General features: G+C 37.2%; 1 protein-coding gene and 1 long non-coding RNA gene across 3 annotated transcripts in view; one reads left to right on the forward strand and one right to left on the reverse strand.

Moving 5' to 3' along the window:
* The window catches only part of LOC114668043 (cdc42-interacting protein 4 homolog), a 182,459-nt gene that overhangs the window by 134,179 nt on the left and 26,766 nt on the right, over positions 1-21,514 (forward strand). For both annotated transcript variants that reach the window (XM_028823648.2, XM_051920898.1), the window contains exons 4-8: positions 3,726-3,873; positions 6,332-6,394; positions 15,762-15,866; positions 15,999-16,127; positions 17,424-17,570. In XM_028823648.2, coding sequence (XP_028679481.1) covers positions 3,726-3,873; positions 6,332-6,394; positions 15,762-15,866; positions 15,999-16,127; positions 17,424-17,570 — 592 coding nt within the window. The remainder of the gene's footprint in view (positions 1-3,725; positions 3,874-6,331; positions 6,395-15,761; positions 15,867-15,998; positions 16,128-17,423; positions 17,571-21,514) is intronic.
* LOC114668045 (uncharacterized) lies at positions 60-2,416 on the reverse strand. Its single transcript, XR_007933820.1, has 3 exons — positions 1,928-2,416; positions 442-970; positions 60-283 (listed from the first exon to the last, which is right to left on the reverse strand). It is a non-coding gene; the product is annotated as an uncharacterized LOC114668045 (long non-coding RNA).

The following is a 21,514-nucleotide window of genomic DNA, read 5'->3' on the forward strand; positions in this document are numbered from 1 at the left end:
CAGGATAAACATTTATTGAACACACTAAAACTAAACTTTTAAAACTTAACTTTTTTGAACATAAATATGAATAAAAACAGACAGGAATATTATTCCGGAATAAATCAACTCAAACCTTAAATAACTTATAATATTTTGCTCTCCATAAAAATATATCCTGTCTAAATTATACAAGTTAGAAATCAAGTAAACGTTAAAAGAACAAACATTCAAATTGCTTTACTCTTATGTCATTTTATATAAAAAATTAACTTAAATTTTAAATATCCCAAAAGATTTTGCTCTCCATAAAAATATATCCTGTCAAAATTATGCAAATTCAAAATATGAACATGCTGCATAACAAAACCAGGAAATATAAATAAAATTTGTGCTTTTCAGCAATAACAAATCAAATCATTCAGTTGTCTTTGCTGTTATGTCATTTTATCAGAGCTGGACGCCTGGCATCTTTTTTTGGTGTGAGGTTCTGTGTTGTGGAGATTATCAGGATGGACTGCAGGTGCTCATCAGTGAGATGACTCCTGTGTGCTGTTTTGTTAGTCTTCATCACTGAGAAGAGCTTCTCACACAGATATGTGCTACCAAACATGCACAAGGTTCGAGCCGCATGTAGACAGAGCTGGAGCATTTCTGCGGGAATGGAGTGAATAAACTGTGCGGGCCCTGCAGTATCGTACTTTGCCTTCAGTGTGCCATTACACTGCAGCTCAATCAGCTCCATCTGAATTTGCACAGGTGCAGTTTCCACATCGATGGCAAATGGGTTCCAAAGCAACTCAAAATTCTTTTTTTGTTCTTCAAAGTCACCAAAGCACTGTGCGAAACTCAGTGCGCAGTGTGCTCAGTTTATCAGCAAAGTGCGTATTTGGGAACACCGTTGTGCCGACTTGGTTCAACATTACTTGGCAACAGGGAAAATGGGGCAAGTTGCACTGGTGCATTTGTGTCTCCCATAAAAGCATCTTCACTTGAAATGCCTTCACTGCATCATACATGTCAGTGATCATGTGGTCACGTCCCTGGAGCTGGAGGTTTAAGGCGTTGAGATGAGCTGTTATGTCAGCCAGAAATGCCAACTCGCATTTCCACTTTTCATCCGTAAAATTGGTGGAGTCTTTTCCTTTACTGTCCATGAACTGACAGATTTCGTTGCTGAGCTCAAAAATCTGTTGATAACTTTTCCCCGACTTAGCCAACGCACCTCTGTATGATAAGGAATGTCAACAAACTCTGAATCTATCTCCCGCATAAAGGACTGAAATTGCCGGTGATTTAAACCTTTAGCTCGGATAAAGTTTACGGTTTGTGTTACAGTGCTCATTACATTGTCCATCTTCAGGACTTTGCCACATAGTGCTTCCTGGTGTATGATGCAGTGATATGTCGTTAACTCACCAGTATGGTTCTCCTCCTGCATCTTTACTCGCATCCTTCCCACTAGTCCACTTTTTTCACTACACATAGATGGTACTCCATCAGTTGTAAGTGCAATAAGTTTGTCCCAGGGCAGTTTCATGTCGGTTATACTTTGACATACATTTTCAAAAATGTCTTTTCCAGTCATTGTCCCGTGCATTGAGTTAATGTCCATTATTTCCTCTGTAACGCGCAAATTGGAGTCCACTCCACGGATGAAGATGGCCAGCTGTGCAGTATCAGTCATGTCAGTACTTTCATCCACAGCAAGAGAGTATGCAATGAAGTCTTCGCTTCTTTCACTCAACTGTGTTCTTAAATCAGTGGACATCTCACAAACTCGATCAGCAATCGTATTTCTACTCAGGCTAACATTTGCCAGCATCTGCTTTTTGTCTGGACATAAGATGTCAAACACCTTGATCATGCAGCTCTTCAGAAATTCTCCCTCGGTAAATGGCCTGGCTGATTTGGCGATCTCCTCTGCCACGATAAAACTTGCTTTCACAGCAGCTTCACTTTGTGATTTTGCACGGGTAAAAAAGTCTGCTGAAGTGTCAGATTCTTCTTTAACTCTTTTGCTTTCTGTATCTTCTGCTTTTCATTCAGGTCTTTCAGGTTATCCTGATGTTTTGTCTCATAGTGCCGTCTTAGATTAAATTCTTTAATTTCAGCCACATTAGCTCCACAAATGAGACACACGGGTTTACCGGCAATGTCAGTAAACATATACTCAGCTTCCCATTGGTTTTTAAAGGCTCTGTTTTCAGAATCAACTTTTCTCTTCGGCATCGTGAGGGCTAGCTTCGCAATAACTTGCAGCATCATAAGCTAGACTTGATTAACGCAGGAAGTGTTCGGCAAGGCAGCTGAAGCGCTGCATTATGGGATCTGTAGTTTATTGTGTTACCAGCGCTTCATATCGCTGGGCCATTAATAACAATAATATATAAAATGATCTCGCGGGCCGGATATAATTACACGCCGGGCCGGATTTGGCCCGCGGGCCTTGAGTTTGACACACATGCTCTAAGGTAACATCAATATTCATGAGTGGGGTGGAGACTTCAACTAAATCAAAATGGTGTGTAACATTTTAGAGCAATCTGAAACCAAACCATTAGTTGTATTAAGCAATAGTGTTGACAGTGTGATTTGGTCATCAGACATTGACCCAGATAGTGAATGACACTACACAACCGAACCGGCGTGATATGCCTGATGACGTCAGTCGGGTAACGCCGCAGTGGGGTGCAGTATCCATGTGGCAAAAAGGTAAAAGGATTGTGATCAAGTGGACAGATATTTTAATATCTAGTTATTTTAACACTATTTTAATAAAGAACATTATTTTAGGAACCCATTTTACACAATTTAAAGTTATTATGAACATAAGTGTTCATTCTTTAACTTCCCTGTTAGATCTGAGCTTTGAACTTTGAACCAATTACACTTGACCTTAAAGGTAATACTTTTTAACCTACAAAGTAAAAATTAAACATGACCACAACTTTAGCTTCCAGTTCTAAAATATTAGTTTAGTTATGACATTTTCACTTGTGCTATAGTCATTTGAAAAGGAAAGGATTTATCCACCAATGTTTTAGCAGTTATGTAATATAAAAAAAGAGAATGAAAGTATGCTAATCAGCTGTCTGGTTTTGGGGCGTTATTTGAGGTTTTCTTGTACACAGGCTAGTTTTTCTTTTTTCTACATCTAAGAGATTTAAGTCTGCTTATACAGTAAAATGAGTGCCTATTGTCCTTTTATATTTGAATTAAATTAAAGAGAAATAAAATTTTTTCTAGTCTGTCTTACACTAATTTTCTCTTTCAAAACGTTTCTATCTTAAGCATAAGAGTTTTCTATAAAAATCCATATTGGCACAAGAATAATTATTTTTTGCATCGTAGAATATATGAAAACTGTTAAAGGGGACTGTATACTTCTTGTAAGCACTGCACATATGTGGCCTTTAATTACAGAATGTATTAGAGGCTACTGGAAAAATGAAGTCGATGTTAGTAATTTGCAAACTAGTCCGTTCTTAAATAGACATGATGTTATTTGCCACAAAATAGTAATTAAATAGCATGTCAGTACTATTGACCCATCATGTGTACAATTATGTATTATGAATGTTTAGTTTAGTTTTTTCATTAGATGTCAATTATTTTAATATTGATTTTAAAGATAAAAAATTAATTATTCTTGTATGACATGTTTATATTGACAGAATACTGGATTCTTACATGTATTGCTTTTGCCCACAATCATTTTCTTCTTGTGTATTTTTCTTTTTAAGGTACACACACTATCAATCCTTTTTGGACATCCTTAATGAGATGAATGACTATGCTGGGCAGCGAGAGGTCATTGCTGAGAACATGATGATGAACATATGCATAGAGCTGACTAAGTACTCACAAGACATTAAACACGAGCGGAAATCGGTGAGGAGATGGCATCCAGCAACTCCGGTCATTTTTGATGTGCCATATGCAGCTCAATGAAACATTGTTACTATCTCATCTTGATTTATTACCACTAGTTTAAAAAACCTTTTTGTTGCTAAAATACAAGTTTAATAGATCTACAAATGGACATCATTTATTTTTTAAAAAAACTCTGATGGTTCAGATATTGGCACTAGAGAAAAGATTTTCAAAAACTGAAAAAGAAGGGTTAAGTCATCTACTCCTTTTTAATTTCAGGGTGTTAAAAGATAAAAAATAAAATTAATTTAAACACATAGTTGAATTTGGTATAATTTGCACTTTAAGCTTTTGGTTTTGAGATTAATTGTTGAAAACTAGAAGGTTATCCACACAGCTATGAATTCCTTTATGACTTCTAAGCAGCTCCATTCACAATTTTCTGATCTCTTTGTGAAAGACACTGTAGATGGAAAATACGCTTGTGATATTATAATATTAAGGTATTTTCACATTTGTTGAAGCCTGATAATTTACATTATGCATGTTGTACTTTCTTCCCTTGTGAATTTCACTTGTTTATGTGTCAAGCGTAATTAGAACAGTGTAAAATTCTATAATGATTAGTTGTTACACCTAAACAGATAAAAGGACTGTGTCTACTGTCAACACAGCTTATAGTTTAAAATATACTGATTACATAAGTATTCATTCTTTCACTTTTATTTTATGTGCCTCTCCAGTGTGGCTTGGGCCTTGTGCATCAGCCCCTTGGATTGCTTAAAAATGTTTTGGCAAAACACCCCATTCCAAAGCCATGGGCCGTAACATTAACAGAACTCTTCACTGGAATCCAGGGGCCTCGGCCATTATCCCTTTTCCACCAAATGTTAAAGTAGGCACTATGTAGTCGATAGGTAGTATTCTACTGGTATCCATCAAACCCAGAATCATCTATAATACTGCTGATTGAGCCCAGAGAGCACGTTTCCACTACTTCAATGGCAGCATACTTTACACCACTCCTGCCATCCACTTGCCATTGTATATAGTGATGATAGTTTTTTGTACAGGTGTTCGGCCCTAGAAACCCACTTCATGAAGCTTCCAATGCACAGTTTATATAGTGATGTTGATTCCAGATGCAGTTTAGAAGTATGTTATGAGTGATGGCACAGATGGTTGGCAATTTTTATGTGCCATGTGCTTCAGCACACAGTGGTCCCACTTTGTGTCAGAGTTGTTGTTGCTCTTCAGTGCTGCCACTTCTCCATAATCTAGCAGAGCAGAAATATCACATACTTGTGGCAAACATGGCATCCTATGACAGTGCCACATTTAAAGCCACTGAGCTCTTCAGTATGACCCAATTTATTTCCAATGCTTTGAAATGGTGATTGTATGGCTGTTTTCTTGATTTTTATGCACATTTTCACACTGGGTACAGCTGAAATACCTGAACTGAATATTGTGGTGGAGTGTCCACGTACTTTTGGCCACATAGTGTATTTTCTCTGCACTTTGTTTGCTTGTGTTGAGCTTGGCTGACATAAGCCCTGTTTTCTCTTAGATTCCTATACAACTTACTTTTTTTTTTTTTCTTTCAGTCCTAAATATTTTTACTTCTTGATGAGTAGCTCACCCTTTATATATTAATTCAGTTTCTGTTGTCTCATACACACTTAAGCTACATATTGTCGCTTCACTCTGTACCAGATTTTGAAATTTCCCTGCTATTTGGCAGTGTATGACAAATTTGATATATGGTCACAAATGTTAGACACGGTACTTTAATGTTTTCTAGAGTAGCATAGCAACCATGTCATTTTACTTCTTATCCTTGGGTCTTTCTTGATTTGTTTAGTGAGTGTGCACTATGAAGTAAGCATATGTGCCAAGTGATCTTTATTTCATTTATTTTTTAATTTCATACAATATTCAAAATTAAGCATGGTTCTTTGTTTTCTAATATGGTTGGCATATAAAAATTTGAAGCTTTGAATGGTCCCTCTAAATTAAAACTAATTCTAAACATCTCTGTAAATTTCACAAATCATTTCTCATGACATATTTTCATAACTAGTTTTGGAATGCGACACTGAAGTATTCAAGTAAGCATCTGTAAAAGCTCTCAGTAGACGGCTTACGTTAACAATATGTTAGCAGTGAGCTGAATTCATTTTGTATTGCGGAAACATTTAGTAATTAATGTCTTTTAATCTACATATACCACATAGGAATAGTGGAACCTGATTACACTACTTTAGGGTTACCATAACAATAGCACCAAATCATCATTTATGTTATAACTTTGTGTTCTCTTTTACTGCTAACTGAAATACTTTATATATATATTGTAACTATCAGATGCTATTTGAAGTTTTATTATTACACAATCATGTTGTAAATGATTATGTATGATTTTTCTGGTAGGTGAAAGTATAGTATTTTAATAATATTTACTATTTTTTTGCAGCACTTACTTGACGGCAGAAAGTCACAACAGCTCCTGGAATCTAGTTACAAGCTACTTGACAATGTAAGCATGTTTTATCCCAGCAAACGTTTCTCATATTTAGATAGAAGTGCTAATATGTGCCAACCTAGAAATTTTAGGTTCACTGACATCTTTGCATTGAGTTGCCTACAAAGCCTGTATGATAAGACATGCAAGTGGATTCCAGAATGATGCAACAAGAACTCCACTCTTGTCTTGAACATTAAAATATATAACTAAATAGCGCTTTATTTGTCCCAAGGGGAAAAAAATAGCTTATTACAGTAGCAAAATAAATATTATTGTATAAACAACATCCTCAAATACATGCCAGAATTACTAAACTGAAAGAAAACATCTGACTTGGATAAACATGAAAGGAGCGGTCACAGTGAAGCATTATAAAGGTGCATTGTGGTAGATGGAAGGAGCCCCAATAGCGTTTCTTGGAAAGTACTTGGTGATAGTGTCTCATAGATGGCATTGTTTATAGTGGCACTGTTTGGTTTTGATTCATCACTACTGCCTCCAGCAGGTCCAGCGTACCTCCCATAGCTTAGACTGCCTTTTTAATTAGTTTGTTGAATACAGAGAAGCCCACCATTCATCTCTGTGTTCATCATTAACTCTTTCAGGGCTTTTTTTTTTTTTTCCTTTTGTCCCAATGCTGAATATTTTTCCAAAAAAACTTTCCAAAAAGCACAGAAAGCAATGGTTTCACATGTGAATCAACATAAAATACTTATTTATGACAAATGTCACTCTGTTTATGTTCCATGAGCCTCATCAGTATGTAAATTCACATACTTATTACATACATATTGCATACCTGTTTGTCTCTTCACTCATAAGCTGAAAGGCACTTTCCGGGGAAAATAGCAGCTTGGAGTAGTCAAGGGGCTGGTAATCCGTAGTGTCCAATAGCATGCCATGTCATTTGATGAAGTCAACTTGTCAGCTTGCTTCTCATGGATCTATGTCTGTGTAGTCCTTCCAGGGTGAACGTTGCCATAAGCACATCAGCTACACGAGCTTTTTCAGCACTATGATCAGCTGGAGACTGATCAGCTGATGGAGGTGTACATGTCTTGTGTTTTTGATTTCCAGATTGTTTGCATCAAAATTGGGAGTTTGATAAATGTTTGTGTAGTCCTCAGAGGCGAACATTGCCATAGGCGTGTCAGCTGAACAATCAGCTGGGGACAGATCAGCTGATGCAGGTACCTGCTACATTAATACATTTTCCAGATTACTTGCATCAAAATTGGAGTTTATTAAGTCGGAGTCAGATTCAGCAATAATACGCAAAAAATAAATAAATAATATGCATTGAGTATTTTGCTTTGCGCATTTGCTTTGCTTTCTCGCCCAATGTCGATGCCATTCTAGACATTGTTTACTTCAGTGCTATCACACACATGCATAGATTCAACATCAGTGAGTCTAACAGTCCTCCTAGCAGAGCGTCTACGTATAACGTAATGATGAATTTTATCAACGTTTACAGGTTTTATGAGCCTTTGCCCCAGATGCCCTCAACCCCTTGTGTCGACAAAACTCAGCATCTGCCCTAAAAAAATTAAACTGCGGCTTTATAAAATATTAGCCATGTTACCTGTTGAAGACTGGTAGTAGAACAGATGTATTTGATATCTCTTGCTGTACTCCTACCCTCAGCATTCCTCATACACCTTTCCTCTGTATCCTTGTATGTTTGAACATCTCATTTAGAGGCACCTTGTTTACTGCTTGTTTACATCTTTGAAGGCAACTCTCATTGTGTCTATTACACATTTACTCCTCCTTTTGTGTCTCAACCTCTCATGTGTAGCACTTCCTCTTTCAAACATGTTACCAAACATGTCACATGTCACCATGTCGCTACATATACCGTAGTGTTTTATTATATAGTAGATTTACTTTGAAATAAAGAATTCTTTTCAGAAAAGCAAATATACCAGGCTTTAATATGCCTAACACTTCAAAAAATTTAATTTGAAAATGCAAATGCCTAAATGCCTGTGGAATTATTATTTAAATATGACAGTGAGAAAGAGTGTACAAATAACTTAATTAAAGGCACAAAATCTACAATTAAAAAAAAATAGTTCCAGTTAAATGTCTGCCATGGCAGGTCTAGAGAACCTAGTCTGTTCTTGGGCCTTTTTCTGGTATCCTTTCTTTTTCCTAGAGTTCACACTTTGGAAATATTTCATTTAAGTGCTGTTTAAAGTGTGTAGCTTTCAGTTAAATTTTATTCATGTTTATGTATTATAAAGAGAAGGGGTTTGCTCTTGTGCTCACTATTCTTACGTACAATGATGCTAAAAGGCCGAAATATAAAAAAAAAATACTTCAATAAATAAAGAAGCTCAAGAAAGTGTTGAAAATTGAAGAACTAAAAAGTACCAAATAAATGGAGGACAAAAGAGCCATTTTTGGTGCTACATTCACTTGTATTAAGCCTTTGTCAGCTTGATAATGTGGCCTGTCCTATTTCATCTTCATATTACTGTAAAACACTTTCTTTGAATATCTCCTCTTTTAAGTTATGGTTTCTTTTCCTCATCCCCATGAATCTTTACTCCAACTCATATCCCAACTGCAAATTCGAAGTGCCTTTGGTTATTATGCTAATTTAAATTCTGTTTTAGGGATACTTCCATCCAAACACTGATATTCCTTCCATGGTCTGGAATGGCCCTTTGTTTTTTTAGAAGGACCATTAGTCTAGTTCTTGGTGTTCTCTGTTCACTGGTATTGAAGGTGGCACATCTTAAAGACAGCTCTTCCCCCTTCTGTCATCACAAAGGGTGTAACATTAAGTGGGTTTCAGAATAATGTTGTTATTATTTAAAACCATTATTGTTTTTTATACCATCTCACCTACTAAATGTTAAAAATATACAAAATACTGGAATTAATTTGGACTGATTTTTTGTAAAGGCAAATTTTATACACCTCATCACATTCCATGTAAAAATCTGCTGTAGCTGAACATTTGGCACTTACTTCCTTCCAGTCTAAGTAGAAATTTAATACTTGTTTCTCGAGAAATAAATAGTAATGCCTGTTGTTGGGTGGTGCTGGCTGGCAGGTGGCATGAAAGAGGAATCTACATTTTAAATATCAGTAGTAAAGTTTCTGTCCAGAAAGTGAAGAAGATATTATTATAGGCCCTCCTGTCTTGGTAGTTCAGAGTTTAAAAAATGCATAAAACTGTAGGTATAAAATATATTTTTAATTTAAAATATGTTCCATCCATGGGAATAGCTTTAATTGCAATATATTGTAATAGTATGTTGGCATTGAGTCATAATGAAACCAACTCGCCTTGTTGAGGTGAATGAACCACTGTGCGTTGATAACCATTTTATAGATGTTTAGTCAAATCCATTAACAAATTTCTGATTAACCTTAACCACAGCATTTTGCCATAAGTGTTCAAAAGTTTGGAAAGTTTTTTTTTTAACCAAGGTACCATTACATTTATGTAGAAATATAGCCAAGACATCACTAATGTAATAACAAGTGGCTATTACTGCTTTAAATGATTTATTTGTAATTTATTATTAATAAACATCTGCAAAGCCCCATTTTCAGCAGTTATTACTCTAGTGTCCGTATGGTAATCTCTGTGAGCTCATCCTTAATTGATTATGTTTAAATGCAAATTGCAAAATGGTTATTAGAGATCCATTTAGGATGCTGGGTGTTAGAGGCAGAGTTTCAAAGAAAAGGCCATAATCTGAAACTGGCAAATAAAAAGTAAAGGTTAAAATCAGTAAAAGAACACAAACATTACAATTTAGATGACTGACTATTGCCAGTATCCTGGAGTCATCATTTCACTGTTTCAGAGACTGGTATTTAGTGTGTATTTAAGGAAGCAGCCATCTGTTTCTCATACCACAGACTCAGATTCAGCTGTGCATCTGGGCCTTCCACTTCTTTCTCTTTTCTGGTTTGGTCCAATTTGCCATGTTCTGTCATGACAGCAGTGGACAACACCTTTGTATGAAATCTTCAGTTTCTTGGTAGTCTGTCACATGGAATAAGCTTTACTTTACAAAGCAGCAATCGGCTGACTTTTTTTTTTTTCTTTTTGGCTATTTTTAAGTTTCAGGTTGTTAGTACCTTGCAACCTATGGAATGATGATTTACTTTCTTTATTAAACAGAATAACAAGTTTAAGCTGTGCTGACTCAATTACAAAGATTTCTCTGATAATTAGTTGAAAGTGAGGTTTTACATTCATAATGTTAATAATTAAGTCATAAACTAATGATTGCAAGCAGTAATAGCCATTTGTAACATTAATATTGTCTTGGCTATATTCCATCCATCCATCCATTTTCCAACCCGCTGAATCCGAACACAGGGTCACGGGGGGTCTGCTGGAGCCAATCCCAGCCAACACAGGGCACAAGGCAGGAACCAATCCTGGGCAGGGTGCCAACCCACCACAGGACACACACAAACACACCCACACACCAAGCACACACTAGGGCCAATTTAGAATCGCCAATCCACCTAACCTGCTTTAAGTCAATTGTATGGTAACTTAATTAAAATGTTTTTTTTTTTTTATCAGAAACATGGAAAAAATCTGGGTGATTGTAAACTTTTGAACATTAGTGTACTTTTACTGAAGTCTTAGTTTAAATGAGTTGAATATGTGCAAGTGACGTTTAGTAGATTTTTATAGAAGATGTCAGTACAGGTTAAGCAGACTTTGTGTTTAAAGATATAAAATTTGTCTTTAACATGCAGTATATGATGTTTTGCAGCCAGGGGATTAACAGTAAAATAATTTTTTGATTAAAATACAAAAGGATAAGTGAATAAGTACTGAATTTAAATGCATGCAGTCCATCTCTTTGTACTACAGCAATATTTACCATCCATCCATTTTCTTCATTATGTTATTTGAGCATTATATCTGGCTCTTTAAATACACAATGATTTGAAAATGACTGCTTAATAAGAATAAACAAAAATGCTTCAGTTACATTCAGCTTTTAACTGTGCAATTAAACAAAAGCATCTGTACTGTGTATTTCTGTAAGCTTTACAAAGTGCTTACTGTTGATGTTTATCATCCACACTTCATTGCATAATACAAAATTCAGTAAAGGCACCTTTCTGAATGGGCACAATACTGTTGCACGCAGGTTTCTTCTTACCTGTATCTTTGTACAGTTAAAATAGTTGTCTTGGCATAAATGTTGGGTTATACAATAAATTCGGCTCTTATGGTGCTTTTTTGTGCATCTCATTTTGTCGACATTTAATTTTAATTTTGTTACTACCACATCTCCCCTTGTGCTTGCCTCTGCCCTTCACAGTAGGATTGCTGGCTAAAATGGAAAATAAGTAGTTTACATTCAGTTTAGAGTGCCTTTGGAGTCGCATCCTTTTGTACACGTAGACAAATGAATTGTTGATTATAACATAAATCATGTTATTTAGTGCATGTTACTGCCATCTTTATTTCTCTGTCACACAGTATGTTACAGGGCTGAATTAATCCCAGGACGAGGCAGCAGTGGCTGTGTGAAATTAGTCAGTTTTTGTATACAGTATGTTCATACACAATCTATTGGCATCACACTGGAGCAATTTTTTAGTTTTTTTTTTTTCTTCTTCAGTGCTTAATTTGCTCTTGTTTGACCATTCTGAACCAGTCATTATGTTGAGTTTAGGTTCAAGTTAAATCATTTTTATATCTAAGCTGGATTTGAATTTACTGACCTGACCTTCTCTAATGTGAAGTATTGTGTTTTTTTCTTTAAAATGCGGAACATTGTTTGAAAATGAAATCATGTTTTTTATACTCTATACTCGCTAATCTACACACTGATGTTGCTTCCTCAGAGAACAATTCCAGACTAGCAGCCAAGTTTCAAATTTCATTCTGCTTGTACTTCTCGTCATTTTCTCAACAACTCAGACTCAGTCATGTATATCGTTACACTCATTAATGGCAGTATATTTCAAAGTTAAAACATCTTGAGAGTGAACTAGGATGGCTTTATTACAAAATTGTGTTCCTACAATAGTCACGTACTGGGAATATCAGCTACGATATAATAGGAAAGCTGCAACTACTACATAAGCTGACTTCAGAAGTTCAAAAACAAAAGAATTTTGAACAGTAATAAATGCTTCTTTAAATCATTATGGTTGCAGTATGCATTACATATAAGTGTTGCTTCTCAACACTTTGTCACAATACATTGTTTTATTCATTGCTGTGGTCATGTAATAAAGCATCAACAACCTGCTCCAGATGCTGGTGGCTACTATGGTTATTCCATTAGCCAAGAACATATACTGCTTGTAAATAGTGTTTTGTCTTCACAGGAAGCTGGAGCTTGAAGTGTTTCAGTATCCTGGACAAGGTATCTCCATTTGATTATTGGAGGTGAAATCTTTGTGTGAGATTTCTTCCAGGAACTGTGATTTATTCTAAAGATTCTACATTGTATATCACGAGTGATTTTAGGCTGACTAAACTCTAACAGCCATGAGTATGTGCATGCGTAAGAGACAATTCTCCATGATGAACTGGTACTCCTTCCACAGTTTTTGGCTACTATGTTATTTCTTTTGTTGTAAGAGATTTCAGTCCTATATCTATATAAATGTTGTTTTTTGGTTGCAAATTAGGCTCAGCATAATTCCTTTAAACAGTTAAGTTGTTTGGCTGATAATATAGTTAATCATGAAAATGGCCCAACACAATAACATCAAAAATGTAAGTGGCAGTATGTGGGTTTTTTGATGCAATGTTAGTGCTAACACAGACTGTGCCTTAAAGCTAAATGAGTAATAGCAGCAACTTGCATAATGAGTCCTTCAGAAGAGTGAGAAGGAGGTGTTGAAATGTCCATTTACAAGAATAAAAAATACATGTCGCAGTAACATACTCTTCCTATGTCTCAGAATTACAGTAATCTTGATGAATAGAGGCATTTAATACAAAAATGACTCTTTTCCTCAGCATATTTTCTTTTAGCATTAAGATGCTAAATTGACTTGGTGTGTTTAAGCATGAATGTATATGGGCCCTGCAGTGGACTTTATCCACTAGCTTAGTTGAAAGTGTTCTAGATAAATCCTTGCAAACATAATACTGTCTTATCCACTATTCTTTTACATATCAAAATAATTTAAAATATAAAAGTTAATTTGATATCTGTACAGGAGCATATTTTCTACATTTAAAAATCGTTCAGCCTTAAAGGATCTTGCTTGCAGCAGTTGCTATCCACTGTTACCTGTATTTGTTGATTCCACCTGCAAGTAAAGAATATTTTAGCAACATTTTTTTAATTCATTTTTATTTGTATACTGTTTTCACATCATATTTCATATTGAGTTTAGTTTCAGTTTAATTTTTTGAACTTTTGATTATTTCTGCTTTAGGGTTTATTTTTGGTAACAGAGTTTTTAATATCAGAAAATCAATTCAGATTTGTTTTCGTTTTAGCTTTAGCTTAAAAATGGCTATTTGGTTAAGGTTGTAAAACGTGAACACAGTGCCTGCATAGCAAAGAGATTGTAGAAACGTGTAGATTTCCCATAGCATGCTCAGTGGAGACGTCTTTTGCTCAAAACATCTTACTTTAAAACTTTCTGAAAGTTTTAAAAAGTATGTCACATTCATTGTACCAGTGCCCATCCCTTCAAATAGAAGGCTGTGTTTATAGGGAATAAAACTGGGCAAGAGAAACCATACTAAAAATATGAAGTTGCAGTAGATATGGCAGTTTAACTTGCAAATCTTATATCATGGCAAAAATAAGCATAACGGCAAGAGAGACGGTAGTCATTCTGCATCATGAAGGTCTCTCCCAAGGAGACAGATGTTTACAGAATGCTAAGGACTAAAACACAGTGGTTGGCCACAGAAACCGAGTGCAGCAAATAAGAAATACATCAAGCTTACTTCCCTTTGAAACCAGAAGATGTTCAGTACCACTATCACCTTAGAACTGGAGAAAACTTCTGGAACCCAGGTACACCAATTTACAATTCGGTGAAGTCTAATCAGAAGTTGTCTTCATGGAAGAGTTGCGACCAAATGGCCATTCCTCCAAGGTGGAAATAAGCCGAAATAACTTGTCAAACAAAAAGTCAAGGACCTAGGGGCTGAGGAATGGCAGTTTGTGCTCTGGAGTGATGAGTTGAAATTTTAAAAGTTTGTTTCTAACAATGGGAAGTTTGTATACTGAAAGACTGGAGGATGGTATATGGATGAATGTCTGCAGGCAGCAATGAAGCATGACTGAGGTTCCCTCTGAGTGTGAGGATGCATTTTTGTAAATGGAATTGGTTGATTTAATCAAGATTGATAATGATAATTATAATACATTTTATTTATATAACTCTTTTTTCATGCTCATGGTGCTTAACTATTGGCTCCTCAAAACTGAGAAGTACAGGCAGATTCTCATCTTTCATGTAGTACCATCACCAAGGGACATGATTGGTCCCAACTTCATTCTGTAGCCTGACAATGATGCTAAACACTAGCCAGAATCCTAAAAAGCTATCTGGAGTATAACAAGAAAATCCTTCAACAAGTGGTATGGCCCACATAGAGCCCTGATCTCAACAACACCAGGTCAGACTGGGAGTACTTGCAGAGACAGAAGCAAGTAAGATGTCTCTGTAAGTAAGACAGTCAAAGAAGAACTGTGGGAAGTTTTCCAAAAGGCTTGAAACAGCGAACTACATGAATACCTTCAAAAAACAGCATGATAGTGGACCTAAGTGGAGTGGTCACACCAGAACAATTAATTTCATTGATGTTTTTTCTTCTGTTTATTTCATTTTCTAGAAAGTTTATTGATTTAATAAAAACTATTCATTGCATTATCTTTGAAAACATTCACACTTTACAGCATTTTTTCAAAACTGCCTAAGATGTTTGCTTGTTGTGTGTGTGTGTGTGTTTGTATTTGTGTGCATGTAGACATATGTGAGTTCTTATATTTTATATGTGGTGCTTTATTCATTATCTGTTGTTTGCATTATGGTACTATAACTAGTCTGTAGAAGATGTGCAAGTAAGAATGTCATTGTTCTGTGTACATGTGACAGTAAATTTGAACTTGTTGTGGTGCTTGAGAATGCCGATGTTTTGCATTCATACATTTAAGAATTTCACCGTTCTCTATACAAGTCAAAATTATGACCATAGAAACTTGTTTTGGATGAACCCATTTCAATAATTAGATTGATTGTCTATTAATTACTGCTGTTCAGCTGACTAGTACATCAGTATTTAGTTTACAGTATGGTTGAAAAAAAGACAGCAGGCTGGTGCATTTTTTAACCTACCTCTTACATGTCTACAAGTGTATCCACTTTTATGTTATCTTGGTTCTCTCACCCATAGAGCAAGCGGCGGTTTGAGCGGGAGTGGAGAGAAGCAGAAAAAGCTGGTTTAAATGCTGAGCGGATAGATCAAGACATCAATGCCACAAAAGCTGATGTAGAGAAGGTATTATTTGCCTCTAATTGAATTAACAGGAAAGTTGTGAAATATCAGTCAAGATGTGTTTCATTGACAAAGCAGAAACTGTTAGCATTGTACTGGTGACAATATTTTTTTTTTCCTCCTTCTTTTTCTCAGGCAAAACAGCACGCAAACCTGAGGGCTCACGTAGCGGAGGAATGCAAGAATGACTACGCAGCTCAGCTTCAGAAGTATAATAAGGACCAAAACCAGTTCTATTTCATAGACATGCCTCAGATATTTAATGTAAGCAATGGGCACAACTTTATGGTCTTCTTAGGCTATAGCCCCTGAAATGGGTTTATTTGGTTTCAGGATGTTGCATTATGTTGTTTTGAGACTAAAGCCAAGATGTTGAGTTTAAAACATGTTTAAAGGCTAAGAACTAAACCATGGTATAAATCATGCTCACCATCAATTGGATTAAGATTATGAGTGTATATATATGTAAGTAATATTCTGGTAATGGTGAAATTGTAAAACAGTATAGCTTAATTGTATTTTGTAGATTCTGGCAAGCTAAATAAAAACCTTTCAATACCGACTGTACAGAGCAATAAAACAATTGTGTTCCAGGGGCATTTTGTTGAAAGAGGAATTTTTGGGTGCAGAACCATAAATGAAGGATGTTTACTTTCTATTAATAAATTAACTGCAACTTGTGTTATATATTAAGGTTACTTTATTTCCATAATAAAACAAAATAAGTTAATGTGGCATTTGAATTGAACATTAATACTAACATAAGACATCCACACTTGCCCTTCTCCATTTGCCTCTAAACAATCAGAATAACAATAGAACACTTTGATGTTTGTCATGTTACTTTATAAGGTTAAATGTTCATACAGCTCACCACCTGTGAATAATGGTACAATTATAAAATCTGTGATGGTCTTAATTGACCAAAGAGGTTTTACCATATAGAAGGAGACTGAATAGATGCAGAGTAGGGTGCAATGGGTCAGATAAGATCTTCCTGGCTTTACGTTTCAGATGAACAGTAGAGTGAACCCACAGGAGGGATGCTAAAACCAAGTCAAGTCAATTGGGGAGCATGCACTGGTACAGTGCATTGCTGCACCCAGTACACAACGAAACAACTCGGGATCCCGGTTTGCAACCCCCCAGGCAGACACGCGGTCCAGTCCCACCCTCCGGAAATAACCCTGTATCTGCCACAGCCAGGTGTTACGTGGGCAACCCCTTGGCCTGGTCCAGCCACTCAAACCAGTCATTTCTAGTTAATTCCAATCTTTGGTAGAGATATTGTCATAAAAAGTCATTATGGAGAAGGTCAAAACAATTTTATTAATCACTAGTATTTGAAACAATTAAGTTGTGGAAGCAACACTGATACCACATGATGATTGCATTTTTCTTAATACTCTTTCACATTATAGGAAAGAAAATAGCATTGTTTAGATACTTTTATATTGATATTTAGCAAATTGTATCAATTATTTAACTTTCTTATTTTTAAAATGAAGGTACTTTTTAATATGACAGATTCATTTATATTAAATGGATTTGCATTTTCAGAAGATGCAGGATATGGATGAGAGGCGCATCAAGAAGCTAGCAGATGGTTATCGTACCTTTGCCGACATAGAACGTCGTGTGATACCAATCATTGGAAAATGTCTGGATGGCATTAACAAGGCAGCTGATGTCATTAATGAGAAGAATGTGAGTTGCCCCTTTGAATTTAGTCCCAAACACTTCATCTGAGCAGACCTTTGTTCTGTGCATCTGTAAGATGCAGTACTTGATTTATCTGAAATTGACGTTAGTAACTGAAGCAAGTGTTGTTGGTATATGTCCTAGATTCTTATTTTAGCTAAGTCATAGATGACATTTTCTATTTAAGTTCTACTTACCATATCAAAGGATGTAATTTAAAATATCCTGGGCCCTTTATTTTCTTTGGTTTAATTATACATGCTGTTTACTAACATTTTGCTTATTATAGCATTAAAGAAAAAAAAATAGGTATGGCCTATGTCAGTAAATTCTCAGCTTCTGTTTGCATCTTTATGTACGTTGTAAGGAACAATGGATTCTACTAAATAAAAATAGCCCTCAAGGAGAATGTCAGACTAGATAGTCCAGAAACCTAAGCTGAAAAAAGGATGTCTTTTACAACAAGACATCCAGAACACACTATGATATCTACTATGAAGTACCTCAACAATAAAATGGTGAAAATTTTGGAATGGTCCATTTAGTCCCCAGACACAAACATCATTGAAAACCTTTGAGTACACCGTAAATAGGCTGTGAATACAAGAGAGACCAATAATACCTGGCATCTGGAAGTGATCTGCAAGGAAGAATGGGGCAAATGTCCAAAAAGAAGTAGTCAAAGACTAATAGCTGGCTACAAAAACTTTTGCAAGTTGTGATTTTTATCTTCTTCTAATTCTTTCGGCTGCTCCCGTTAGGGGTTGCCACAGCGGATCATCTTCTTCCATATCTTTCTGTCCTCTGCATCTTGCTCTGTTACACCCATCACCTGCATGTCCTCTCTCACCACATCCATAAACCTTCGCTTAGGCCTTCTTCTTTTCCTCTTCCCTGGCAGCTCCATCCTTAGCATCCTTCTCCCAATATACTCAGCATCTCTCCTCTACACATGTCCAAACCAACGCAATCTAGCCTCTCTGACTTTGTCTCCCAACCGTCCAACTTGAGCTGACCCTCTAATGTACTTATTTCTAATCCTATCCATCCTCGTTACACCCAGTGCAAATCTTAGCATCTTTAACTCTGCTACCTCCAGCTTTGTCTCCTGCTTTCTGGTCAGTTCCACTGTCTCCAACCCATATAACATAGCTGGTCTCACTACCGTCCTGTAGACCTTCCCTTTCACTCTTGCTGATACCCGTCTGTCACAAAATACTCCTGACACTCTTCTCCACCCATTCCACCCTGCCTGCACTCTTTTTCACTTCTCTTCCACAGTCACCATTACTCTGTGATATTGATCCCAAGTATTTAAACTCATCCATCTTCGCCAACTCTACTCCCTGCATCCTTACCATTCCACTGACCTCCCTCTCATTTACATACATGTATTCTGTCTTGTTCCTACTGACCTTCATTCCTCTCCTCTCTGAGCATATCTCCACTTCTCCAGGGTCTCCTCAACCTGCTCCCTACTATCGCTACAGATCACAATGTCATCAGCAAACATCATAGTCCAAGGGGACTCCTGTCTAATCTCGTCTGTCAACCTGTCCAACACCATTGCAAATAAGAAAGGGCTCAGAGCCGATCCCTGATGTAATCCCACCTCCAACTTGAATGCATCCGTCACTTCTACCGCAGACCTCACCACTGTCACACTTCCCTCGTACATATCCTGTACAACTCTTACATACTTCTCTGCCACTCCCGACTTCCTCATACAATACCACAGCTCCTCTCGAGGCACCCTGTCATATGCTTTCTCCAGGTCCACAAAGACGCAATGCAACTCCTTCTGGCCTTGTCTATACTTCTTCATCAACACCCTCAGAGCAAACATTGCATTTGTGGTGCTCTTTCTTGGCATGAAACCATACTGCTGCTCACTAATCATCACCTCACTTCCTAACCTAGCTTCCACTACTCTTTCCCATAACTTCATGCTGTGGGTCATCAATATTATTCCCCTGTAGTTACTGCAGTTCTTATTCTTAAATATCGGCACCAGTACACTTCTTCTCCACTCCTCAGGCATGCTTTCACTTTCCAAGATTCCATTAAACAATCTGGTTAAAAACTCCACTGCCATCTCTCCTAAACACCTCCATGCTTCCATAGGTATGTCATCTGGACCAACGGCCTTTCCATTTTTCATCCTTTTAATAGATGTCCTTACTTTCTCCTTGCTAATCCGTTGCATTTCCTGATTCACTATCTCCACATCATCCAACCTCTTCTCTCTCTTGTTCTCTTCATTCATCAGCCTCTCAAAGTACTCTTTCCATCTGCTCAACACACTCTACTCGCTTGTGAGTATGTTTCCATCTTTATCACCCTAACATGCTGCACATCTTTCCCAGCTCTGTCCCTCTGTCTAGCCAATTGGTACAGGTCGTTTTCTCCCTCCTTAGTGTCCAACCTCTCATACAACTTATCATACTCCTTTTCTTTAGCCTTCGCCACCTCTCTCTTCACCTTGTGCCTTATCTTCTTGTACTCTTGTCTTCTTTCTGCATCTCTCTGACTATCCCACTTCTTATTTGCCATCCTCTTCCTCTGTATACTCTCCTGTATTTCCTAATTCCACCACCAGGTTTCCTTTTTCTCCTTCCTCTTTCCAGATGTCACGCCAAGCACCCTTCTTGCTGTCACCCTTACTACATCTGCTGTAGTTTCCCAGCTGTCTGGTAACTCTTCACTGCCACCCAGTGCCTGTCTCACCTCTTCCCTAAACTCAACCTTGCAGTCTTCCTTTTTCAACTTCCACCATTTGATCCTTGGCTCTGCCCTCACTCTCTTCCTCTTCTTGATCTCCAGCGTCATCCTACAGACCACCATCCTATGCTGCTTAACTACACTTTCCCCTGCCACCACTTTGCAGTCTTCAATCTCCTTCAGATCAACTCTTCTGCATAGGATGTAATCTACCTGTGTGCTTCTTCCTCCACTCGTGTACATCACCCTGTGTTCCTCCCTCTTCTTAAAATACGTATTCACCACAGCCATGCCCATCCTTTTGGCAAAATCCACTGTCCTCTGACCTTCATTTCTCTCCTTGACACCATACCTACCCATCACCTCCTCGTCTCCACTGTTCCCCTCACCAACATGCCCATTGAAATCTGCTCCAATCACCACTTTCTATCCCTTGGGTACACTGTTCATCACTTCATCCAACTCACTCCAAAAATCTTCTTTTTCACCCATGGCACACCCAGCTTGCGGTGCATATGCACTAACAACATTCATCATCACACCTCCAATTTTCAGCTTCATAATCATTACTCTGCCTGACACTCTTTTCACCTCCAAAACACTTTTGACATACTGTTCTTTCAGAATAACTCCTACCCCATTTCTCCTCCCATCCACACCATGATAGAACAATTTGAATCCACCTCCAATCCACCTCCCCTTCCATTTAGTCTCTTGCACGCACAATATATCAACCTTCCTTCTCTCCACCATATCTGCTAACTCTCTCCCCTTACCAGTCATACTGCCAACATTCAAAGTTCCTACCCTCCGCTCCACTCCACTCTCTTTACTTTCCTCCTCTCCTCCTGCCTCCGGACACGTCTCGCCCCTCTTCTTCTTCTTCGGCCAACAGTAGCCCAATTTCCGCCAGCACCCTGTTGGCTAACAGTACTGGCGGCGGTCATTGTTAACCCAGGGCTCGACCAATCCGGTATGGAAATTTGTATTGTCTGCATATTGATTTGGCAAAATTTTACACTGGATGCCCTTTCTGACGTAACCCTCCCCATTTATAGTATCAAAGATAGACATGAAGTTGGAATGCAAGCTCTGAAGTTTGAACTAAGATCAAGAAACTGGACCGGGAGGGTTTCAGTCCTCCAACTATTTTGAAGTGATGATGTATACTTGTCTACATATAATTTTAATACCAAAAATGAGAACAGACCATCTGCATGGCTTAAATA

This window comes from Erpetoichthys calabaricus, chromosome 17 (genome assembly GCF_900747795.2).
Source record: "Erpetoichthys calabaricus chromosome 17, fErpCal1.3, whole genome shotgun sequence".
Classification (NCBI taxonomy): Eukaryota; Metazoa; Chordata; class Cladistia; order Polypteriformes; family Polypteridae; genus Erpetoichthys; species Erpetoichthys calabaricus.